The sequence below is a fragment of the Lepidochelys kempii genome, chromosome 12 (assembly GCF_965140265.1).
Source record: "Lepidochelys kempii isolate rLepKem1 chromosome 12, rLepKem1.hap2, whole genome shotgun sequence".
Taxonomy (NCBI): Eukaryota; Metazoa; Chordata; order Testudines; family Cheloniidae; genus Lepidochelys; species Lepidochelys kempii.
In genome coordinates this window covers 3,172,005-3,197,787 of record NC_133267.1, presented here as the reverse complement: position 1 = coordinate 3,197,787, position 25,783 = coordinate 3,172,005, and the positions used below count along the sequence as shown (strand labels likewise).

Sequence of the window (25,783 nt, the reverse complement as noted above, 5' to 3'; positions counted from 1 at the left end):
GTGTGAAGGGTGTGGATGTGGGTGTGGGTGTGTGTTGGGGGGACTGTGTGAAGGGTGTGGGTGTGTTGGGGGGAGTGTGAATGGGGATGTGGGTGTGGGTGTGTTGGGGGAACTGTGTGAAGGGGGGTGTGGGTGTGTGTTGGGGGGACTGTGTGAAGGGTGTGGGTGTGTTGGGGGAACTGTGTGAAGGGGGGTGTGGGTGTGTGTTGGGGGGAACTGTGTGAAGGGGTGTGGGTGTGTTGGGGGGGAGTGTGAAGGGTGTGGGTGTGTGTTGGGGGGGAGTGTGAAGGGGGTGTGGGTGTGTTGGGGGGGGAGTGTGAAGGGGGGTGTGGGGGTGCGTTGGGGGGGGAGCGTGTGGGCGCCCGAGTGAGTGCGTGCGTGCGCTGTCTCTAAGAAAGCACTCGGGGCAGGAGCCTGACCTTGGCTTGTTCAGACACAAGCAGCCGCCAGCAGCTCCAGCCCCAGAGAGGCAGCAGCGCCCACAGATTCCCCCGTCCCGTCCCCCCAGCTTAGGGGGAATCGGTACACCGGGGGGGGGGCAGGACACCCCGCCATCAGCCCCCACCGAGCAGTCAGGAGGACGTTCCCAGGCCGGAGGGGCTAGACAAATTGGAGGATTGGGCCAAAAGAAAACTGATGAGGTTCAATAAGGATAAGTGCAGGGTTCTGCACTTAGGACGGAAGAACCCAATGCACCGCTACAGACTAGGGACCGAATGGCTAGGCAGCAGTTCTGCAGAAAAGGACCTAGGGGTGACAGTGGACGAGAAGCTGGATATGAGTCAGCAGTGTGCCCTTGTTGCCAAGAAGGCCAATGGCATTTTGGGCTGTATAAGTAGGGGCACTGCCAGCAGATCGAGGGACGTGATCGTCCCCCTCTATTCGACACTGGTGAGGCCTCATCTGGAGTACTGTGTCCCGTTTTGGGCCCCACACTACAAGAAGGATGTGGATAAATTGGAAAGCGTCCAGTGGAGGGCAACAGAAATAATTAGGGGACTGGAACACATGACTTATGAGGACAGCCTGAGGGAACTGGGATCGTTTAGTCTGCGGAAGAGAAGAATGAGGGGGGATTTGATAGCTGCTTTCAACTACCTGAAAGGGGGTTCCAAAGAGGATGGATCTAGACTGTTCTCAATGGTAGCAGATGACAGAACAAGGAGTAATGGTCTCAAGTTGCAGTGGGGGAGGTTTAGGTTGGATATTAGGAAAAACTTTTTCACTAGGAGAGTGGTGAAACACTGGAATGCGTTACCTAGGGAGGTGGTGGAATCTCCTTCCTTAGAGGTTTTTAAGGTCAGGCTTGACAAAGCCCTGGCTGGGATGATTTAGTTGGAGATCGGTCCTGCTTTGAGCAGGGGGTTGGACTAGATGACCTCCTGAGGTCCCTTCCAGCCCTGATATTCTATGATTCTATGAAGTCCTACTCAAGTAATGCAGGGGTCTCAAACTCAGTTTACCTTAGGGCCAGTGCCAGTCCTCAAATCCTTCCGGCGGGCCAATAATGTCACTCATGCCGCACAGAACCTGGCCCGCCAAACTCCGCCCCCACCTGCCTAAGGCTCTGGGAGGGAGTTCGGGTGCTGGGTGCAGGCTCTGGGCTGGGGCAGGGGATGGGGGTGCAGGCTCTGGGAGGGGGTCAGGGCACTTACCTGGGGCTCCAAGGTGGGGTGGGCCAGGGGGCCTCCACGCACTGCTACCTCCAGGCACTGCCCCTGCAGCTTCCCATTGGCTGCAGGGGTGCTCAGGGTGGAGGCGGTGTGCGGAAGCACAGCCCCACCCCACCCCGGGGCTGCAAGGAGGGGCCAGCAGCCACGTGGAGCGTGCAGGAAATTGCTCAGTTCTGCTGCACTGCTGGTGGTGACTGGGGCCCCAGGCCATTTTAAATGGTCTGGAGGAAGTGCGCGGGGGAGCGCCCGGGGGTGGCAGGCGAGACCAAGGGAGAGACCCGGCCCCAAAATTGCTGGAGCCCCGGGGGCCACAGTGGGCAGGTTCTCGGGCCACAGATGGCCCACGGGCCGGGACTTTGAGACCCCTGCTGTATTGTTTCTAGACTGCTCTTGCCCTGCCAAAGCTGTTGGGTAAATTTCCCCCGGGCCATTATGGGGAGGGAGATGGAGTTTATTTGGCATAAACCCTCCCAAAGCAGAGCTGTCAGCCAGATCCATGCTTCCTGAGACCGGAATAAAGGCCAGTCTAAGTGCATGTCGACCTTGTGGCCTAGACAATCTCCCAAGAGGCCTTCTGGGACCCCAAGTCACAGCACACACCAACTTCTTGGCTGGGAGTTGTTGGGGTAACAGCGGGGATGGAGCTAGCATGGAAAGCCCCTCTCTGTGCTGCTAGCTGTGAACAGCCACTAGGCCCTTCCCAGTTTACCTTTGTGGCTTGTTCAGCCAGTTTGAGATGGGGAGCAATTCGGTGTAGGTAGTTTTGCATGGCACCTCTCGGACAATGGTCCCTGAAGACTTAGGGGGCTCTGCAGTCCCCTGCAGGAGGTACAGCAAACCTGTCCCATCGGGGAGCGGAAAGAAGATGGAGCCCTAGAGACAATGCAAAAGGTTGGTAGGTTCCTCTGCTTTCACGGTCCCCTGTTCAGCTCCTGAGTGCGCACACACACGGGCCAGAGCTGCTGGTATGACAAGTGCCCTGTGCTGCACTGCCGGGGGAGCGAGCCATTTTCACCAGCCTAGAAAGACGCACCCCAATGGAAGGCTGATCCTGCACTGGTGAAGAATCGATATAGGGGTCGCCTGCTCTACCGCTCATCCCTCCTGCTGGTGTGGTCGGGGAGAGCCAGGCATGGCCCGGCCCCCGCCCCTTATCCCCCCCACCCTGTTTCTCGCCCCTGATGCCCCCCCGATCCCTGCCCCATCCACCCCCCCAACCGCCCCCGAAAGTCCCACCCCTGACTGCCCCCCCGCCACCACATCCAACCCCTCCTCTCATTCCTGACCGCCTCCACCCCCCGGGACCCCTGCCCCATCCAAACACCCCTTCTCCCTGTCCCCTGACTAGCCCCAGAACCCGTGCCCCTGACTGCCCCCTGCCGCCCCATCCAACCCCCCCTCCTTCCTGACTGGCCCCCGCCCAGGACCCCTGCCCCCATTCAACCCCCCGTTCCCCACCCTCTGACTGCCCCACCCTCTATCCACACCCCCGCCCCTGACCACTCCCCCCGAACTCCACTGCCCTCTATCCAGCCCCCCGCTTCCTGCCCCCTTGCCGCGCAGCACAGAGACCGGGTCAGGCCGGGCTCTGCAGCAGTGCTGCCCCAGGAGCTCGCAGCCCCGCCGCCCCGAGCATTGCGCTGACGGCACAATGAGCTGAGGCTGTGGGGCAAGAGGAACAGCGGGGGAGGGGCTGGGGGTGAGCCTTCCGGGCCAGGAGCTCAGGGGCCAGGCAGGAGGGTCCCACGGGCCGGATGTGGTCCGTAGGCCATAGTTTGCCCACCTCTGATCTAGGTGTATTGAGAGATCTGCAACCTTTGCACCCGGCAGGCAATCCACCATGTGGTTCTCCCAGTCATCACAAACCCAGCTATCTATGTTTCTAATAATTGATTTCCCATAAGAATGGCCAGACTGGGTCAGACCAAAGGTCCATCCAGCCCAGGATCGTGTCTGCCGACAGTGGCCAGTGCCAGGTGCCCCAGAGGGAGTGAACCTAACAGGTAATGATCCAGTGATCTCTCTCCTGCCATCCATCTCCACCCTCTGACAAACAGAGGCTAGGGACACTATTCCTTACCCATCCTGGCTAATAGCCATTAATGGACTTAACCTCCATGAATTTATCCAGTTCTCTTTTAAACCCTGTTTTAGTCCTAGCCTTCACAACCTCCTCAGGCAAGGAGTTCCACAGGTTGACTGTGCACTGTGTGGAGAAGAACTTCCTTTCATTTGTTTTAAACCTGCTGCCCATTAATTTCATTTGGTGGCGCCTTGTTCTTATATTATGGGAACAAGTAAATAACTTTTCCTTATTCACTTTCTCCACACCACTCATGATTTTACAGACCTCTATCATATCCCCCCTTAGTCTCCTCTTTTCCAAGCTGAAAAGTCCTAGCCTCTTTAATCTCTCCTCATAGGGGACCCATTTCAAACCCCTAATCATTTTAGTTGCCCTTTTCTGAACCTTTTCTAATGCCAGTGTATCTTTTTTCAGATGAAGAGACCACATCTGTATGCAGCACTCAAGATTCAAGGTGAGCGTACCATGGATTTATATAAGGGCAATAAGATATTCTCTGTCTTATTCTCTATCCGTTTTTCAATGATTCCTAACACCCTGTTAGCTTTTTTGACTGCTGCTGCACACTGCATGGATGTCTTCAGAGAACTATCCACGATGACTCCAAGATCTCTTTCCTGATTAGTTGTAGCTAAATTAGCCCCCATCATATTGTATGTATAGTTGGGGTTATTTTTCCCAATGTGCATTACTTTACATTTATCCACATTAAATTTCATTTGCCATTTTGTTGCCCAGTCACTTAGTTTTGTGAGATCTTTTTGAAGTTCTTCACAGTCTGCTTTGGTCTTAACTATCTTGAGCAGTTTAGTATCATCTGCAAACTTTGCCACCTCCCTGTTTACCCCTTTCTCCAGATCATTTATGAATAAATTGAATAGGATTGGTCCTAGGACTGACCTTTGGGGAACACCACTCGTTACCCTTCTCCATTCTGAAAATTTACCATTTATTCCTACCCTTTGTTCCCTGTCTTTTTACCAGTTCTCAGTCCATGAAAGGATCTTCCCTCTTATCCCATGACAACTTAATTTACATAAGAGCCTTTGGTGAGGGACCTTGTCAATTTCCTCATTACTGTTACCTGTGTCTCCCTAATAACTGGTGTCCCTTCTCCCAGAGGGGTCTCCTCAGTCCAAGGGATACCATGACATGATGTTGTGAAGGCCAAGACTATAACAGGGTTCAAAAAAGAACTAGATATGTTCACGGAGGATAGGTCTGTCAATGGCTATTAGCCAGGATGGGCAGGGATACAAAACCATGCTCTGAAGTGTTCCTAGCCTCTGTTTGCCAGAAGCTGGGAATGGGCGACAGGGATGGATCACTCCATGACTGCCTGTTCTGTTCATTCCCTCTGAAGCAGCTGGCACTGGCCACCGTTGGATATGAATACTGGGGTAGAGGGACCCTTGTTCTGACCCAGTATGACCATTCTTATGTTCTTATGACATCACCCGGAAGGATGGGGCTCATTTCAACACTCAAATCCTCTGAAAATCTTTGTTTTAAAGCTTGTAGTTGCTAATCTGATACACAGGTTACTCTCCCAGAATCAGTGCTCTGTGTTATCAGGTCTCTAGCAGTGGTTACAAAGGTCTGGTGCAATAAAAGAAACGGCTGCACTGCTTTCATGCCTCCACAGCTCATACCTGATGCTTCTTGTTCTCCACGTTCATGGTGAGGGGCCTGTAAGTGATCTCGTAGGGCTTGTTTTGCTGATGGGCCTCTACCCTGATGAATTCAGGCCCTTTCCATTGTTCCCCCTCAATGATGGGCTGCAGGTTCCATGACTGGTTGCTCCGGTTGGACAGCATGATAGTCTGGGTGTGTTTTCCACGCACGTGACAAGTGAAATTCATCACCTGCAACAGAGGAGCACAAAGAGACTTCATCCCCCTTAGGGAATCCATTCCATTTACCTATGGCATTGTGGTGTGTGGGGGTGCAGGTACTCCTCACCCACATGCAAAGACACAAAAGAAAGAGGGGTGAAGGACAGACAGAGAGGGAGGCATATATAAATACAGAAACAGAGCTCTCTCTTATAAAACCATTTTGCAGGTTTTCATGGAGGGCCCAATTCTGCAGTCCTTAGTAACACAAGCAGGCCTACTGAACGCAGTGGGGCTACTCATTGTAAGTGCTGCAGAATGGGCAGACATCAATTACAGTCCTTTTTGTGGACTGGCTGCTTGATTTGGTCTGAGTTCTCCTTTTGGAATTCAGGAGGACTGTGGGGTCCGGCACTCAAGAAATGTCCATCAGTGCCAGAGTTCCCGTTCATGGCCTCTCCCTTCACAAGGTGCTGTCAGGCCCACACTGGAGCCACAAAGCTGGGCATGAGTGTTCATGTCATTACAGAAGTTGAAGATCCTCACTTGGACCTAGTCCTAGAATTAAAGCTCTGTCCTGCTGTAGTTTCCACCTGTGCTGGGAAACTGGGGGACTATGCCCTGCATCCACAGTGACACTGCAGGTTTGGGAACCAAGCCAGCTTCTATGCTGGACTGGGAACGGCACGGGCCGGGGGTGGGGTGGGTGGGGTCTCTCTCTGCTAAGGTTACCTCTTTTGTCATGGGCACCACCACGCAGTATCCAGTCAGAGTGAGCTTGAGCGCTTCGCTGCCCTGGATGCAGCACTGCAGGTTGTCATAGTGGATATCTGGGTTCAGCTCATAGGGATGAAAGATCACTTCGAAGGGGACTTCCATTCCTGGGGAAATGTAACCCTCCACCGGGCTAATGGAGAAATCTGGCTCAAAACTCTTGATGTCCCATTTAAATCTTTCCAAGAAAAGCACAAAGAAAAGGACAGTTTAGAGCTGGGCTCACAGTGCATCCCAGGCCGGGTTGGGAAAGATGGAGCAGGGTTCTCTAAGCATCTCGATGCCTTTCTGTGCTGTCAGTCAGCTATAGATACAGCCCTTGGGCACAGCTGCAGTAGCATGAAAGGTGGCTATGGGCCTTCACAGACATGTAGGTCCTGAGTCTGCAGCCCTGACTCACATTGCAGCGCACACTGGCACTGAGTTAAATGGGATGATTTGGCTTGCGTGAGTATCTCAGCAACACTGGGGGCTACAGAACTGAGCCTGTAGGGAGGCCATATTCCACCACTCTGATGGCATGCTACATACTGTTCTGCTATCTCTGCGTTCTTGGGACAGGCACAGGTCAAGCAAAGATCTCCTGGGGCTCAGGCTCACCACAAACCTTCAGTGGAATAGGTCTTGTGTGAGGACGCTACCTCACCTGACTCCTATGTCTCCCGTGTTCCGCATGAGGACGCGCCGGGAAGCCTGGCTCCGCTGCACCACTGCTCCAAAGGGGATATGATCCTGGTCCAAGCTCACTTCAATGCCCTGGCAGCAGCCCCGCACCACAAAGAAGGAGTGCAGCAGCCCCATGCACTCGAGCATCACCTCCTCTGCAAACTGCGGGATGCGGCACTTTGGGGAGAAAGTCACCTCTACGCTGCAGGTGCCCCCTTTGGGCTTCAGAGTTATGTCGCTGGATGGAGACAAGCTGAGAACCTGCCCAGACAGAGGGCCAAATGTGATGTCTGACCACTGGGAACACAGAGCCCTCAGAGCTATTGAGAGTAACAGGAGAGATTTCCCAGAGCTGCTTAGTTTCATTCCTGTGCTGCTCCCATCATTATTAGCCCAATCCCAATCGCTCCCTGTAGTAGTGTGTCCCTACAGTGCCTCTCCTCAGCTGCCATTACATCTATGCCAAGAATGGACCTGTTTGGCGGATGGGTGGGAAGGAGGGAAAATACTTACTCTTCCATAGCACCTTCCATCCAAGGCTATGTTGCTATAGCTACATGGTATAATGATTAATAAGATCTAGGTATGGCTCAAAGCAGGCATGCAAAAGCCTACAGGCCTCAAGCCTGTAATATAATAGTGTAGCCAAAGTAACTAAGGCCTAAAGACTCAACATAAGCAACCAGAGGCAATGTGTGGGGGTGTATGCAGAGTCAAGTGCCCCCCAGATTGGTCTGATTGGGGGAGGGAGAAGGGCGCTGTCCTTCTCACGCTGCGCCTGCCCCCTGGCACACTCAGCTCCTGTCCCTGGCAGCCAGGCCCAGGCAGGGAGTGAAAGGAGCAGGCGCAGACATTTCTGATGCCAGCTGCTGGGTCCCTGCTCTGTGCAGTGCAGCAGCTGCCTGAGAGAGCCTGGCTGGAAAGGGAGCAGCAGCGGGCTGCCCCCGACTCGGGCCAAGCTGCCGGGGACAGGGGCTGAGTGAGCCAGAGCCCCCCTCCCTGGCATGTTTGGCCCCTGGCACTGGCAGCCAACCCCAGGCAGGGAGCTGGCCGTCACCTCAGCCTCCCCACCCAGGCTCTCTCAGGCAGCTGCTGCGCTGCACGGAGCAGCGACCGGGAGCAGCCAGCTTCAGCTGTGTGAGAAGTGGCTCCCTCCTGCTCCCCGCCTGGCTCAGCTGTCCGGGAGAGCGGCTGAACATGCTGGGGGCAAGTACAGTGGAAGGAGGACAGAGCCCCCCTCCCTGGGAAGGTAACGTGGGGTGAGGAGAGCACAGTGGCCCTGGGCTGGGCACAGTGTGGGGGAGGTCTCTGGGCAGAGGAGACGTGTGGGGCAGTCACTTGTCCTCCCCTTTAGATTGTCCCCCTCCGGTATGGGGAGGCACGAGTCATCTATGTAGCAGCTAACCAGTAAGTGACCCTGTATCACAGGTTGTTACAAGACAGAGTGCTGTTATAAGCAAGTGTTGCTGAACTGTTGACAAGTAATCACAAGGTAAGTTTATACTAGCTTTAGATATTTTCAGTTAGGAATATCCAGCAGATGTCCAGTCGTGAGAATGCCATGGTAACTGATGGATGTACTTGCTAATAAGCTTGAAGTAAGAGTCCTAGTAACCTATGGAAGAAGGGTACCCAAACATTAGTAGGGTGAGGAAACAGATAAGGAAAAGGGGCTGAGAACCCCACTGAATATGAGTTAGGTGTTAGCATCATCTATGATTCAAGGTAGCACTTTGTTCAGGCACTCCTGGGCCCTGCAAAGGCAAGGACCTCTCATGGGTCATCTTACCAACTCTAGGGCTGCATGCAAAGAATGGTGTGAGAATGCAAGTTCTGGGGGTTATATTCTCTCTGTCTACTTTGCTACATGATAGTGTTTGTGATATTGCAATAAAACAATTGCGAGTTCTGCAGGTCTTCTTAAGGGTGAGCGTCTCTGCCGCATGCAGTGGGGGACTCACTCCCCAACTACCTGTAATGCTTGTCCAGTCTCTGGGCAGCTGAGCTGTGCTAGACCACGTCATCTTACCTGTAAACTCTAATAATAGCTACCCACTAGGTCAGACAACCTACAGTGCCTAGACATGACTGGGCTCCTCGCTACATTGGCAGTACAAATAACAAATAAGTGGCAAGATAAAGAGCACTCCAGTTGAAGAACAGGCCTTACCTTAGATTCCAGCAGCTCTGGAACAGTGAACACGAAAGTTAGGTTAAAAGTGAGAAGGGCAACGCTATTGTTCACTATTGTGACAGTCTTCTTCATAGTTTGTCCAGCAGACAGCGCACCCAATTTCACCACTTTGCTGGGAAGGTCTAAGATGTCGATCTGTGGGCAGGATAAGAATAAAAGAATGGGGAAGGTGCGAGGATTGGTAATGAGGAACGGGAGAAAGGCAACGAGTGGATGACTGAGGAAAGGAGAAAGAGATTCACTCTGACCGTGTGACATATGGAGCTATAGAACAGTGGTCTGATCTCACCTTCATCTCCGTGCCCTTTCCCAGAACCTCAATCGTCTGTTGGGAGAGCCCATTGATTTCAAAGGGGATGATATCGTGGTACGAAACAGCCTCTCGGGGATAGAAAGTGACTGGCACCTCCATCTTCCCTCCAGGACTCAGCACTTCAGCCTGGAAGCTCACCTCAAAGTGAGTAGTGTTGGTGTACAAGCAGTCTAAGCTGTGGAAGACCAGAAAAAAATCCTTTCTGAATGTTTGGCTGGTGATCATTCAGTAGCTGAGAACTGTCCCCCATCCCTCTTTGACCACATCCATTCAATTTTATCCGGAGGAGTTGCCAGTGGTCCAACCAAGTCTGCTAGCTATGCAGACTGAGACAAATCCACCCTGATGGCAACAGAAGCTGGGTCTGCTTAATGCCAGCAGTGTTGAATTGGGTCTGTTCTGATGAACATAACCCCAAAGGGAAGTAAATACAGGTATCTTCAGATCACCGTTGGGAAAAACGCCTGGCAGGACTCCCCCGGCTGAATGCACTTCTTTCATACAGGTCAGTGAATGAAGGCACCCTCTTATCTCACATGAAAACAGAAAAGAGGGTCTATCACTTCGGAAAATGTGTCCTTTTCTGTGTGATTTATGTGCTTATAACTATTAGGCAGTTTGGAAGCTGAATACAGACACACTGCCCTCTCTCTCCCTAGAAAAATGGCCCAGTGGTAAGGGTGCTGGATAGGGACTGGGGAGACATGAGTTCACTTCCCTTCTCTTCCATAGACTTCCTATGTGACCTTGCGCATGTCACTGAGCCTCTCTGTGCTACAGTTCCCCCATCTGTACAATGGGAATAACAGCACTACCCTGGTTCATGGGGCATACGTGTAGTAATGGTCAGGATTTCTTTGATAAAAAGGTTTTCTATGGGAAAATTCTGATCTGCCATGGGAAAGGGTTGGTTTTCATGAAACTTTCATTGGGAAGGTTTATCAAGGCCAGGATGGAATTTCTGGCCAAATCCAGAGACAGCGACACTCACCCCAGAATAGCCAATAGCCTGGTGATTAGGGTGCTCAACTGGGATGTGGGAGATCTATGCTCAAACTCTCTGACTTGGACCAGGGAAGCAGCTAACATGGGTAGCTAGCTTCCCACTGCTGCCCTACCTAATCTCCTTGGCCTCCTTGTTTGTGATGGTAAGGATGTGTCTGGCAGGGGGCATCCCGGCATAGTAGATGAAGCAGGTTCCAAAGTCGAGCTTGGTAAAGGAGAAGTGGACGGTGGGCATCACCACAGAAGCCAGGAGCATGCAGCTAAACGTGGGCCCGTTGCTGATCTGGGAAGAGAACAGGCCACAAGGTGCCTTGCTGAAGAATTTGCCAGGAAGAGAGACCCAGTGATAGAGGGGGTGCATTCACACAGATGCTGCTGCTCAGCAGTGGGAGACCAGCATCCATGGGAACCTGCAATGGTGACAGCCCAGAGAGGCTTATGCAGTGGAAACTGAAAATGGAGTGTGAAAAAAGAGACCCCTTGGCTTAATGAGTTAACATTTAAGGGGAATTTCATCACTGTTTTTATACAGATTTTGGTAGCTGTTAGTTTGCAGCACAACAAGCCATAGCCACACAGCTCAGTCTCAGAGCAGAGTCTTGCTCCCCAGCAGGTGTCTAACAGGAAGGTCCCAGTAGACACTGTGTCAGTGCCCCTAGGTACTATGGTAGAATCAAACTCTGCTTTTGGTGGGTGCCTTGGATGGTCCCAGGCCTGCAGCTTGTCATGGCATTTAGCTCAGATGCCCAGTGTGGATCCAGGTGGGGTGCCACATTTTTCAACGTGAGATCTAATTCAGGCTTTGCTCTAGCAAGCTACCAACACTACAAAAAGAAGGATTCTGCGTGGACTCCTCCTGAAGGTCGAGACAGCAGACTGGACTTCTACACAGAGTGCTTCCGCCGACGCGCACGGGCTGAAATTGTGGAAAAGCAGCATCACTTGCCCCACAACCTCAGCCGTGCAGAACACAACGCCATCCACAGCCTCAGAAACAACTCTGACATCATAATCAAAAAGGCTGACAAAGGAGGTGCTGTTGTAATCATGAATAGGTCGGAATATGAACAAGAGGCTGCTTGGCAGCTCTCCAACACCACTTTCTACAAGCCATTACCCTCTGATCCCACTGAGAGTTACCAAAAGAAACTACAGCATTTGCTCAAGAAACTCCCTGAAAAAGCACAAGATCAAATCCGCACAGACACACCCCTGGAACCCCGACCTGGGATATTCTATCTACTACCCAAGATCCATAAACCTGGAAATCCTGGGCACCCCATCATCTCAGGCATTGGCACCCTGACAGCAGGATTGTCTGGCTATGTAGACTCCCTCCTCAGGCCCTACGCTACCAGCACTCCCAGCTACCTTCGAGACACCACTGACTTCCTGAGGAAACTACAATCCATTGGTGATCTTCCTGATAACACCATCCTGACCACTATGGATGTAGAAGCCCTCTACACCAACATTCCACACAAAGTTGGACTACAAGCCGTCAAGAACACTATTCCTGATAATGTCACGGCTAACCTGGTGGCTGAACTTTGTGACTTTGTCCTTACCCATAATTATTTTACATTTGGGGACAATGTATACCTTCAAATCAGCGGCACTGCTATGGGTACCCGCCTGGCCCCACAGTATGCCAACATTTTTATGGCTGACTTAGAACAACGCTTCCTCAGCTCTCATCCCCTAACGCCCCTACTCTACTTGCGCTATAATTGATGACATCTTCATCATCTGGACCCATGGAAAAGAAGCCCTTGAGGAATTCCACCATGATTTCAACAATTTCCATCCCACCATCAACCTCAGCCTGGTCCAGTCCACACAAGAGATCCACTTCCTGGACACTACAGTGCTAATAAACGATGGTCACATAAACACCACCCTATACCGGAAACCTACTGACCGCTATTCCTACCTACATGCCTCCAGCTTTCACCCTGATCACACCACACGATCCATTGTCTACAGCCAAGCTCTGCGATACAACTGCATTTGCTCCAACCCCTCAAACAGAGACAAACACCTACAAGATCTCTATCAAGCATTCTTACAACTACAATACTCACCTGCAGAAGTGAAGAAACAGATTGATAGAGCCAGAAGAGTTCCCAGAAGTCACCTACTACAGGACAGGCCTAACAAAGAAAATAACAGAACGCCACTAGCCGTCACCTTCAGCCCCCAACTAAAACCCCTCCAACGCATTATTAAGGATCTACAACCTATCCTGAAGGATGACCCAACACTCTCACAAATCTTGGGAGACAGGCCAGTCCTTGCCTACAGACAGCCCCCCAACCTGAAGCGAATACTCACCAGCAACCACATACCACATAACAGAACCACTAACCCAGGAACCTATCCTTGCAACAAAGCCCGTTGCCAACTGTGCCCACATATCTATTCAGGGGACACCATCACAGGACCTAATAACGTCAGCCGCACTATCAGAGGCTCGTTCACCTGCACATCCACCAATGTGATATATACTATCATGTGCCAGCAATGCCCCTCTGCCATGTACATTGGTCAAACTGGACAGTCTCTACGTAAAAGAATAAATGGACACAAATCAGATGTCAAGAATTATAACATTCATGAACCAGTCGGAGAACACTTCAATCTCTCTGGTCACGCGATTACAGACATGAAAGTTGCGATATTACAACAGAAAAACTTCAAATCCAGACTCCAGTGAGAGACTGCTGAATTGGAATTCATTTGCAAATTGGATACAATTAACTTAGGCTTGAATAGAGACTGGGAGTGGCTAAGTCGTTATGCAAGGTAACCTATTTCCCCTTGTTTTTTCCTACCCCCCACCCCCTCCTCAGACGTTCTTGTTAAACCCTGGATTTGTGCTGGAAATGGCCCACCTTGATTATCATACACATTGTAAGGAGAGTGATCACTTTACATAAGCTATTACCAGCAGGAGAGTGGGGTGGGGGGAGAGAAAACCTTTTGTAGCGATAATCACCCATTTTTTCATGGTTTGTGTGTATAAAAACGTCTTCTGTACTTTCCACGGTATGCATCCGATGACATGAGCTGTAGCTCACGAAAGCTTATGCTCAAATAAATTGGTTAGTCTCTAAGGCGCCACAAGGACTCCTTTTCTTTTTGCAAATACAGACTAACACGGCTGTTACTCTGACACCTGCCAAAAGGGTTTGCCTGGCTTTTGTGCCCTGCAGGGAGGAGAGCATGACACCCCCGCCCTGACCTTTAGCTTAAGCTCCATGTCCTTTAAGATGCATGTCTTCAGTGGGTGGAAGGTCAGCTGGGCATGTACGCGCTCTCCTGCCTCCACAGTGCCGTTCTCGGGGGCGATGGAGAGGTAGTGCTGCAGTGCTTTGGGGCCGGAAAACTCCCACGAGAAGCTGAAATTGAACTTGCCAGTGTTCAGGACACAGAAGTTGCGGTGAGCAGATTCGTTTATTTCCACCTGTGTGCAGGAGGAGAGCACACATGGGGTTAATACCCGAAGGGCTGGCAAACACAACATGAATGGACAGAAAACCAAGTCACCTCCTGCCATAGGCAGCCCTGAGCCAGAGAGAGGGCTTGGGCTCTTACTGCCTATGCAATGCACCACCAAACAGCACACACACCAGCAGGGATTGGATCTAGGCGCAGGGCCAGAATCATAGAGTCATAGAATATTAGGGTTGGAAGAGACCTCAGGAGGTCACCTAGTCCAACACCCTGCTCAAAGCAGGACCAACCCCTACTAAATCATCCCAGCCAGGGCTTTGTCAAGCTGGGCCTTAAAAACCTCTAAGGATGGAGATTCCACCACCTCCCTAGGTAACCCATTCCAGCACTTCACCACCCTCCTACTGAAACAGTGTTTCCTAATATCCAGTGGTGCCTGTACATGTCTGTGAACACAGTTCTCCACAAAATGACAGCTTGGATGGACCTCAGCTACTCAGGACAAGCTTGTCCAGTGAACTCCGCAGCTTTGGGGCCTGGTAATGCACTGGCCTACTATGCCGAAGATCCATCAGGCAGCTAGTCCCAGAGTCTCTAACAACTTGCTGCTGTCTTATAGCACACGTTCTTGGTTTAAAATGAAATCTGATCCTCACAAAATCATTGTACCAACAGCACCAATGAAAATACATGTAGGGCATGTCTCACCCACACAACTCTGTGCACCTCCATCCTGACCTGCAATATTCCTCTACATTCATCACTTCATTCATCATGGGATCCAGCAAGGATCTAGCACCATTTACATTATCTGGGCTGTTCTGCAGCTGTGGTGGGCCACGTACAGCTGAGTGCTAGGCACAGAAGGGCTTGTGAAATGCCTTTGCTTAGGGTCTGATCTGAAAGGATTCCTTGGGGTAATGGCTACTCATGTGAGAAAGGGTTGCCAGGATCAGGCCCTGAGTTCGTTTCTATTTCACTGAAGACTGTGGGAGATTTTCAGATCTGCCCAATACACTGGGACATGTGCTCCTAAATCCCTTAGACACTTCTGAAGCATCCCCCTTGGACCCCAATGCAGCAGTAGTCACCACAGAGGCCCTAACCTTCCCCACGCTGCAGATTGGGCCGTCCCTTTTATAGAGGCCTTTCTTGCTGCAGAAGGATCACTTTTCATGCCATAGATGCTTGGTAGGGAACATTGGAGTTGCCAGCTTCACAGCGAAGCAGTTCACAAGAGTGGGAGCAAGACACAGTGCCACAAGCATGCAGAGAGCACATGGACAGTGGGCCTTTGCCTCTAGGAGCTTACGGTCAAAATGGCAGATTGAGGTCTGACTAGATGACAACAATGGTCTCATCTGGCTTTAAATCGATAAGTCTAAGGCCAGGCAAAGCAAGCTGGCTGGAAGTGACCATTGGGTGTGGGGTCAGCAGGGAAGGTCTGCACACCAAGAGCAAATGCACTGACAGCTGTCTCATCAAGGCAAGGCAAGGACACTTCCACCAGCCCCAGCCGCACGTAACTACATCTGCTCTGCAATGGACAGGGTGGGCGTTCTGCCTGGCGGGCCTGTTTTGACTGCCCCACAGCCGCGTTCTCCTGAGACGATTTCACAAAGAGCCATATCCGTGTGCGGGCTGCAGATGACTGTGCACTTTTCACCTTCTCCCTCCGCCCCCTCCCGTCTCCACCCTCTCACCTCCTTGAAGCTGATGATACTGCTCTCCTGCAGACTCAGCTCAGTGAACAAGCCATCGTTTTCTTCACACCTGACGCACACATTCATGCTGTAGCCAATGGCTTTGATGTTTAAGAAGAGGGGCTGGGTCTTTCTCTTGACATCGCAGATGAGGTTAAAGTTCACCTCCCCCTCCAACGTTGGTGTGAAGAGGATGGTAACAGGAAGCCTGGGGAGATGAACACAGCAGCTTTATTTGCTGGCTCTTGGAACTCTATTGCACTAGAGGTTGTGAGCAAGCGAGGAAGGATGGCCCCGTGGTTGGGGCAGTAGCATGGGACTCAGGAAAACTGAGTTTAATTTCATGCTCTGCCCCAGGGGTGACCTGAGGCAAATCATTTAGTCTTTCTCTGCTTCAGCTCCCCATCTGTAAAACAGGGATAAGAGCTCTGCCTTGCCTCAGCAGGGCATGTGAAGGATAAACACGTGAAGGGTTTTGAGGTACTCAGGTATGATGGTAATGGGGCCACATAGCTACCTAAGGTAGATGTGAGAGAATATTCCCCTGTAATCACAGCCTACACACTAGTGTAATAATCTTTGTACAATGTATGCCTTGTGAGCAGGGGTGGCAGGTTTGCAGAAATTTTGGTGGTGCCCAGAAATTTTGGTGGGTCCAGGTCTCAGCTAGAAATATTTTTCAAGAGGGGGACTGACACTATAAACAGGAGAGACAAACACTGCAAGCCACCCATCGCTCTCTCCCTGTCTATTGCATTTACTGCACCTGAAGAGACAAAGGAAGCAGGTGTTGGACTCTGGGGGAGGAGTCCTGACTGAGAGTTTGGTCAGTCATCTGCTGGAGCATGTGGTGAGAAACTGCTTGAATCCAATACAGTTGGTTAGGTTAGGCATTAACAAGTGTTTTATCTTTATTTTTTGTAACCATTTCTGACTTTTATGCAACATTGCTTGGACTCACTTAAAATTTCTCGCTTTCTAGTTAATAAACTTGTTTTATTATTTTATCTAATCCAGTGTATTAAATTGAAGTGCCTAGGAAACTCCATTAGGGATAACAAGTTGTGTGCATATTATTCCCTTAAAGGAATAACAGACTCAGTATATTTGCACTGTCCAGGGGGAGGGCTGGGCAGTACAGGACAAACATTCCTGGGGGAAATCTAGGACTGGGAGTGTGCTGGGGTCACCCTGTGGTAATTTTTAAGGCTGGTAAGGGCCAACGTGTGGCTGGCTGGCTGCAGCATACATCCAGACATAGCTGGGAGTGACTGGCATGCTGGGGGCGGTTTGTGAGCAGCAAGGCATTGTAAGGGGCAACCCAGGTTAGAGGGGAGGGGTGACAGCTACTCATTGGTCTGGATTCTACCCTGCTATGTCACAATGGATAGCTCCTGGGGGTTGATGAGGACTCTCAACTCCCACTGACTTTGATGGGAGTTCAGACCCTCACAGGAGGTAGTCAGTGCCTAAGGGCCAGGATCAAATGAGATCAAAGGTCAGGACACCCATATGCCTTCCTTACAGCTCAGCAGAAGGCTCTGAGGAAAGTACAGATCAATAAACTGTTCTTAAAAACAAGAACAACTTTATTTAAACCAGCGGGAGTTCATGGGTAGAATATTTCCCCGTGGTACTGTCATGGCAATGGAGATCCAGGGAAGCGATGGAAAGAAAAGGGGCACAGAGGCTGAGCATTCGTTCCTTTTTCAATGTGTCACATGCTCGAAAAGGCAAAAGACAACACACCTGAAAGGGAGATTAAAAATCAGACAGCTCCAAGAGCGAGCGCCCTGCAGTGGCATCAGAGAAACGTGCAGCTCTTGAAGCGTGATGCTGCTCTGGAAAGTGACTCTGCAGAAATGTCACCAGGCCCAGTGGCTCCATTTTTATCGTCCCTCACTAATTTCCAGATCAACTGCTTGGATTAAAAGCTAGAAGATGTGTTTTCTGACTGGCAACCTGGCAAACTCAGCCTTGCCTCAAGCTGGGATCTGTCCTTTTCATGCGTCATCATCAGAAATAAAGCTTCTGTAGGCCAAATTATGGCCTCGGTGACACCTATACTTTCCCACTGAATTCAAATTATGTCCTCAGTGCTACCTGGGAGCCCTGCTGCTTTCAATGGGTGTGCACAGGTGTAAATGACTGAATGGCCTTGTAGCTGGAAGGGAGACAAGTAAGAGAATCCAGCATGCTCTTTCTTAGGGTATGTCTACACTTGTGACCCTAGGCACCCCTGTGTTCACACCCAACACACTACTGCAATGATATTTGTACAAAGTACGCCTTGTGAGGTATCACGGTGGTCAGTAAAATCATTGTAAAATGCATGTGACAACGCAGTATGTGGAATTGTGAATACTCACTGAAATTAAGCTTTAAAGTCTGTAACTAAAAGGTGTTTTAACCAGGCACATCAGGGAGAGTTGCTAAACAGGTTTTCTCAAGACAAAGGAAAGAGGCCAACATCTCAAAGCAGGTGTGACCAAAGTCAATGGGCTATTCATTTGCATTGGAGGTTGCAATGCGGGAAGAGAACATTAAGGTCATGTCTACACTGTACCGATACGGCTGTGCCGCTGTAAGATTGCTCATGTAACTGAGTTATGCCAACGGGAGAGAGCTGTCCTGTCGACATAATAAAATCAGTATAACGAGCAGTGGTAGGTGTGTTGGTGGGATAGAGTCTTCTGCACACGAGCGCTTATACCAGCAAAACTTATGTCGCACAGGGGTGTGTTTTTTCACACTACTAAGCGACAAAAGTTTTGCTGACATAAGTGCTTGTGTAGACATGGCCTTACACTGTAAAACTTCAGCAGGAAGTGTCACTGTGGAACACACCAGGGGACACACTAATCAAGATAGAGTCAACCCCCAGAGGAGATGGGAGACTGAACCCCAGGGGATCAGTTTGATCCTTGAAACAAAGGCAGATTGGGACATAAGGACACACAGAAAGATTTTGGATCATCCTTCACCTGAGGAGACAAGGAGAACCAGCACCTTGGACTCTGCAGGGAACATAGCTGAAAGCAAGCCAGCCATTGCTGGGAAAAGAAGATGGGTGAGGAAAGTTCCTTGTAGAAAGACTGTAGCTTGTTCAGTTAGGAGTTAGCCATTAGAAAGGGCATTTGTACTTCGGTCTGTTTGTAACTCTTTCTACCTTTATTCCTTCTCCTTGGTATCACTTAACCTATAGCCTTTTGTTAATACACTGCTATTTTTAGTGCACTAGCTTAATCAGAGCTAGGTGGGTATGTCTAATGGAGCTGGAAATTACACCTCTAGCTCCAGTGTAAATAACCCCAGAGCTGTGTTGGCTTTAGGTCTAACGGGAGTGAAAAACAGCAGCAATCTCTAAAGGCATCACTAACGGCAGCAGATCTGACCCTGAATACAAATGGGGAGACCGACTGTGTAAGAACAGGAACCAGCATGTCCCCACCAAGAGCTGCCTGCTGGCTGGGTAAGAGCTGATGCCATGAGGTGAAACCACTGTACAGCTTGGAAGGACTCTAATAATGCAGATAACACAGCACTGTGCTTGGGAGCCACAGTCTAGCCCTGTGAGCCCTAGACATTCTCTCTCCCCCTTTACCTGGAAAGAGGTGGAATGTAGCCCTCCATGGGCTGCACTGTTAGGTAGTTAATGTATCCCTCGGAATAGCGCGAGCAGTCTCTGAAAGCAAAGCTGAAGGTCTCATTCTCGTTGTTAATCATGTGAACAGTCTTGTGGGCCTCATGTCCTTTGGGGGAAACACAGGAAAGAGACAGCAAACCTTTAGTTCTCCTGTCAGGTTAGCATGGAATCAGCCACCACTCATTTATCCCATAGAAAAGTGCATGGCTCGTCCAAGTCTATTTTTACTATGCCAGACGTGCTGCAGGTGGAAAGGGCAGGGCAAAAAAGCTCCCCCTACCGGAGAAGCATTGTTAATGCAGAATGTAAAATAAATTAAACTCCTATACAGGTGGAGGGAATCACTAGGGATGCTAGTGAACAATATGGCCATCTATCATTGAGCTGAGCATGAGAAATACAGCATCCGAGCTAACCCAGAATTCTGTATCCTCATCGTTATTATTATTGATATTTTGTATTGTGGTAGCACCTAGGAGCTCCAGTCATGAACCAGGACCCCGTTGTGCTAGGCACTGTACAAATGCATAGCCAAGGACTAAGGGTATGTCCCCACACCAGGCATGGACCAATGACACTTTGACATGGGACCAACCCCTTGACACACACATACTGTACTGGTGGATGAATGGATGGGCTGGGCTTCAGCTGACAACAGAAGCTCCATAGAACAAATCTGAGATCTCTTTTTTAACTCATTTTTTATTCCACTCTCTCTCTTCCCAGTTGCTATATCTCACTCACCACTAATAAGCATCTTTGCTTGAGAAATTTGAAATCTGACACCCTTTCTACCCTTAAACCCCTACCAACCAAACAAAAATAAATTAAATTAATAAAATCTTTAAAAAACAAACAAACCAACCAACACTGCCCCATGCAGAATTCTGAGCCTGAAAAGGGAGAAATGCCAGATGCTGCATGAAATCAACTAGGATCTTTGCTATTAAGAACATAAGAGCGGCCACACTGTGTCACACCAATGGTTCATTTAGCGCAGGATTCTGTCTTGCGACAGCGGTCAGTACCAGATGCTTCAGAAGGAATGAAAAGACCAGGGCAATTATTGAGTGATCCATGCCCTCTCATCCAGTCCCAGCTTCTCGTAGTCAGAGGTTTAGGGACACCCTGAGTGTGGAGTGGCATCCCTGGCACTGATGGACCTGTCCTCCATGAACTTATTTAATTCTCTGCTGCACCCAGTTACACTTGTGGCCTTCACAACGTCCCCTGGCAATGAGTTCCACAAGTTGACTGTGCATTGTGTGAAGTACTTCCTTTTGTTTGTTTTAAACTTGCTGCCTGTTAATTTCATTGGGTGACCCTGGGTGCTTGTATTATGTGAAGGGGTAAATAACGTTCCCTTGTTCACTTTCTCCACACCAGTCATGATTTTATAGACTTCTATCAGATCCCTCCCTCTTAGCTGTCTGTTTTCTCAGCTGAAAAGTCCCAGTCTTTTAAATTTCTCCTCATATGGAAGCTGTTCCATACCCCAATCATTTTTGTTGCCTTTTTCTGGACCTTTTCCAATTCTAATATATCTTTTTTGAAACTGGACAACCAGAACTACACACAGTATTCAAGTTGTGGGAGTATCATGGATTTATACAGTGGCATTATGACATTTTCTGTCTTATTATCTATCCCTTCCCTAAGGGTTCCTAACATTAGCTTTTTTGACTGCTGCTGAATATTGTTATTGATTTTACATGGAAGGTGCTCAGATACTAAAGTGGGCAGCAATATAAACCCTAAGATAGATGGACAGAAATTGTTTTTCTCCTTTGAAGTGCTCTTTTCCACTTTCAGCCTCTGTTTTTTTAATGATAAATAATAGAATTAGGATCAACAGTAACTACAGAACACTACATTTTTGAATGGAGAGAAAAGTGGAAGGTAGCAGCAACCACAGGCTCCCATAGTGCGGGACACAGAATCTGTCCTTACCAACTAACAGAGAGAAATAGTTCAGGTGGGATCTGTCCAGAGATACTGAGGGGTCGGTGGTGTTGCCCACCAACAGGAATGGGACTGAGATGTTCTGTTCAGCGATTGTAAAGGTCCAAAACGATTCTGTGATACCTAGGCGCTGCGGGATGAATTCAAATGTGACCTGAGGAAGAAGAGGCAAATTAAATCAGGTGGTTTTGAACCTGGATTTGTGCTGGAAATGACCCACCTTGATTATCATACACATTGTGAAGAGAGTGGTCACTTTGGATGGGCTATTACCAGCAGGAGAGTGAGTTTGTGTGTGGGGGGGCGGAGGGTGAGAAAACCTGGATTTGTGCTGGAAATGGCCCAACTTGATGATCACTTTAGATAAGCTATTACCAGCAGGACAGTGGGGCGGGAGGGGGTATTGTTTCATGGTCTCTGTGTGTATATAATGTCTACTGCAGTTTCCACGGTATGCATCCAATGAAGTGAGCTGTAGCTCACGAAAGCTCATGCTCAAATAAATTGGTTAGTCTCTAAGGTGCCACAGGTACTCCTTTTCTTTTTGCAGGAGACATATGGTGACAGTGAGCTGAGCGGGCTCCATGCTTGCTGTGGTATGGCGTCTGCACAGGTAACTCAAGAAAAAAGGCGCGAAACGATTGTCTGCCCTTGCTTTCACGGAGGGAGGGAGGGAACGGGGGCTTGACGATATGTACCCAGAACCACCCGCGACAATGTTTTAGCCCCATCAGGCATTGGGATCTCAACCCAGAATTCCCAATGGGCAGCGGAGACTGCGGGAACTGTGGGATAGCTACCCACAGTGCAACGCTCCGGAAGTCGACTCTAGCCTCGGTACTGTGGAAGCACTCTGCCGAGTTAATGCACTTAATGCACTTAGAGCATTTTCTGTGGGGGGACACACACTCGAATATATAAAATCGATTTCTAAAAAACCGACTTCTATAAATTCGACCTTATTCCGTAGTGTAGACATACCCTGAGTGTCCCTATGTAGACAAAACTCTTCCCTTCCATTCAAAAATTTCCCGGTGCAGGTTTGTGCCATGGGCAAAGGAGATGCCCTAAGATGGTTTTAGCAGAGAACACTAAGACAATGGGCCAGATTCTGTGCTGATTTCCAGCCTGTGCAGGTTGACCCAATGAATGACACGGAGCAGGAAGAGTTGTCATTTCTGGAACAGAAAGTTCTTTAGGGACTCCCTGTATTCTACCCAGGCACTCCTCTGTCCTCCCACTCCTCACACTTGGACATGGCTATTGCTCATGAGGAGAGATACCCACACTCCCTACTGTAGCTGCAGCATCCTGTCTCCAATAGTCTGCTGTCATGCAGACTGGAGCCCTCTAGTTAGTCACAAAATAGGTGAGAGCAAACTTCCCCTCCAGAATTTTCTCACTTCTGACCATGGCAGCTACCTGAAAGGGTCAGAGGGCAGCTTCCATGCCTGCTTAACACATAACCCCCTGGGCGGAACTGGGATGGCACTGTGCCAGTTTGCTACAGCAGACATGTGAACTGGCTAATCACAAGGATCTGAAGTGAGACAATATGCTTCACACTGGCCCCTAGACAGCTTGCTGTCACACAGACAACAGGCAGCCCCTAACGGCCTTCGAGAGATTCAAACCAGGGGGCTATAGTGGAAAGACTCTGTATCCCAACACTGCTCAGCTGGGTCATCCAATCCCCAGGCTCCAGGCTTTGTCTCTGGGTCCCTATTCATTTCTGCTCTTGGAGAAACCTCCTTCCTTACCCTCACCCACCTGCCCATTTCATTTTCTTACTCACCTATGTCAGAGGGAGCTTGTGAGAACTAGTTATTACTGACAGGCCCCCTGCCTGCCCGCATAGCCTGGGGGTGAGTTCGAAAGGCTACCTGCACTGAGGTGTTGCAGGGGAACAAGCTGCCTGTAGTCCCTGCTTAGCCAAGGGAGCTGGAGCAGGCTGGCACAGCCTACAAAGTGGTCTAGGCCGGCCAGTGAGTGGGCAGGACCATGGCAACCAGGAGACATGCTGATTCCATTCATCTCTGGGGCACTCTCCATCCGTGGGGCACCAGTGGCAACCCAGACTGCATTTAAAGCTGCCCTTCCTCTGCCAGTCCCTCCCCATGCTCTCTCCTTGGGTGGTGGTGATGCAAGTTGGCACCACCTGCACCTGCAGGGTTGAAATAAGCTCAGCTCTTTAAAGTGCTTGAAAACAAAGTGCTGTGTAAGAGCTATGCATTACAGTTAGAGCGGTATTGTGTACAGTGAGACCTGCACACCACTAGGCGAGACACCTGCATCAGCCTCCCTCCTACCTCGGCCTTTTTCTGAGGCCGGATCTGGCCCATTTCTGTCAGACAGCTGAAGACTGACTGTTCTCGCAAGTCTTCTGACTGTTCACAAGCCCACTGGAAGGAGTAGGTGGAATTGGTGGGGTTCACAAGCATGAAGGTCCTGGCCACAACAAACAGAAATTGCCATTAGAAAAGGAACAGTGAACAGTTCTGGGAGCTAGTGGGCTGGCTGCTCAGCAGACACCAGGCGCTGCCAGCTCCTCCAAGGGAGGATTCCTTGGCACACCCCATCTACCTCTACTGCTATGGGCATGACAGCTTCATCCCATTACCGGTTTTGGAGCCCCACAGCCCTCTGGGCCGACTGGCTACCTTTACCATCTGTAAACAGATACTGAGATCACTCCAATGCAAACCCTAGCTCCAGAGTGATGAGGGTAAAATCCAACATAACAAGGTTCTTTCCTAAGTGCAGCTCTCTAGAGGGGTTATTTCCTTCTCTGCCCCAATCTGACTCAAGTATTCAGAGTCTCCTGCGGAGAGAAAGGAGAGTTATACTCAACGATACCTATGGGCTGGGGACCAGCTACGTTTGTTGCAGGACTGGATGGTGGAAGCAGGGATGGCTAGTCTATGTTGCTCCTGTCTTCCCAGAGCCCCAAGTGATCTACTGAGAGCTGGACCATAGGAACGGTGCAGCTGTGCCACAAGGAGTTTAGAAGGTTGAGCTGGTGGGTCTCTGGCTGAGTTGTTGTGAATAGCCAGTAGTCAGCAAGTCAAGCCTTCTCCATGCCCACCTGCTGTTCCAAGCATGCACTCCGACGGATGCAAACTCTATCACCCTGGTGTTGGGATCCAGTGCAGCCCCCCGCGGCCCTCGCAGCTCTGGGTTGCGCCTGTTTGCGGTGAGGTAGTCAGAGTCCTCCAGGTCGAAATGGCAGTATGGCAGGAGGCTTCTCCCCTTCACAGCCACTACGGGGCATTGGTGATTGGGCTTCAGGTTGGGGATACTGAGAAGAAATGGACCAGTTAGTGTTATCAAAGGCAGAGGGCCAGTTTTATGGCTTTGTTGTACACAGCTTTCACGTCCTCTCTCTCTGATGTACCAAGCAGTGAATTAAATGGAAGCTCACTTTGTGGTGATGAGGCAGCAAAAGAGACAAATGTATAGTAATTCCTCAGTGCGAGAAAAGTGACACCTTTACTGATAAACACACTGGAGGTCGTTGGTGACTCAATATGGATAAGCCCTTGCTAAGTTTCCATACTCATCCAAAAGCCAGTACTAGTGATCGAACCTCTTGGGGCTTAAGTGATTTCCCATACCCAAGGTAAATTAGTATTAGTCATTAGGACTCCACCAGAATGGTACAAGCCAGGCAAAGGGGCTGCAGGAGGACTGTGAATTACTTACCATCCATCTCTGAAAGGCGGAATCCTACTTGTTCCCAACCCCCATTTTAAACATTTTTTTAAAGTGAGTTTTCCCAGTATGTTTCAGGTTCCCAGGAGGAAGGATTGCTAGGAAGAGATGGAATCCACCTAACGAAGAGAGGGAAGAGCATCTTCACAGGCAGGCTGGCTAACCTAGTGAGGAGGGCTCTAAACTAGGTTCGCCGGGGGATGGAGACCTAAGCTCAGAAGTAAGTGGGGGAGTGGGATACTGGGAGGAAACAGAAGGAGGAGCATGCAACAGGGGAGGCCTCCTGATTCATACTGAGAAAGTTGGGCAATTGGCTAGTTATCTTAGGTGCCTGTACATGAATGCAAGAAGCCTGGGAAACAAGCAGGGAGAACTGGAAGTCCTGGCACAGTTAAGGAACTATAATGTGACTGGAATAACAAACTTGGTGGGGTAACTCACAAGACTGGAGCACTGTCAGGATGGGTATAAACTGTTCAGGAAGGACAGGCAGGGCAGAAAAGGTGGGGGAGTTGCACTGCATGTATGGGAGCAGTATGACTGCTCAGAGCTCCAGTATGAAACTGCAGAAAAGCCTGTTGAGAGTCTCTGGTTTAACTTTGGAGGTGAGAGCAACAAGGGCGATGTTGTGGTGAGCGTCTGCTCTTGACCACCAGACCAGGAGGATGAGGTAGACGTGGCTTTCTTTGGACAACTAACAGACATTTCCACATCACAGGCCCTGGTTCTCATGGGGGACTTCAAACACTCTGACATCTG

General features: G+C 50.0%; 1 protein-coding gene across 1 annotated transcript in view; it reads right to left on the bottom strand.

Moving 5' to 3' along the window:
• Positions 1-25,783, bottom strand: part of HYDIN (HYDIN axonemal central pair apparatus protein) — a 427,037-nt gene that overhangs the window by 6,800 nt on the left and 394,454 nt on the right. Inside the window, exons 70-82 of the mRNA XM_073307159.1 lie at positions 24,399-24,611; positions 23,623-23,761; positions 21,302-21,467; positions 19,310-19,457; positions 15,706-15,913; positions 13,791-14,012; positions 10,660-10,829; positions 9,518-9,716; positions 9,205-9,363; positions 7,015-7,295; positions 6,327-6,546; positions 5,412-5,624; positions 2,383-2,546 (exon numbers count right to left, since the gene is read on the bottom strand). Of these exons, the coding sequence (XP_073163260.1) occupies positions 2,383-2,546; positions 5,412-5,624; positions 6,327-6,546; positions 7,015-7,295; positions 9,205-9,363; positions 9,518-9,716; positions 10,660-10,829; positions 13,791-14,012; positions 15,706-15,913; positions 19,310-19,457; positions 21,302-21,467; positions 23,623-23,761; positions 24,399-24,611 (2,502 nt within the window). The remainder of the gene's footprint in view (positions 1-2,382; positions 2,547-5,411; positions 5,625-6,326; positions 6,547-7,014; positions 7,296-9,204; positions 9,364-9,517; positions 9,717-10,659; positions 10,830-13,790; positions 14,013-15,705; positions 15,914-19,309; positions 19,458-21,301; positions 21,468-23,622; positions 23,762-24,398; positions 24,612-25,783) is intronic.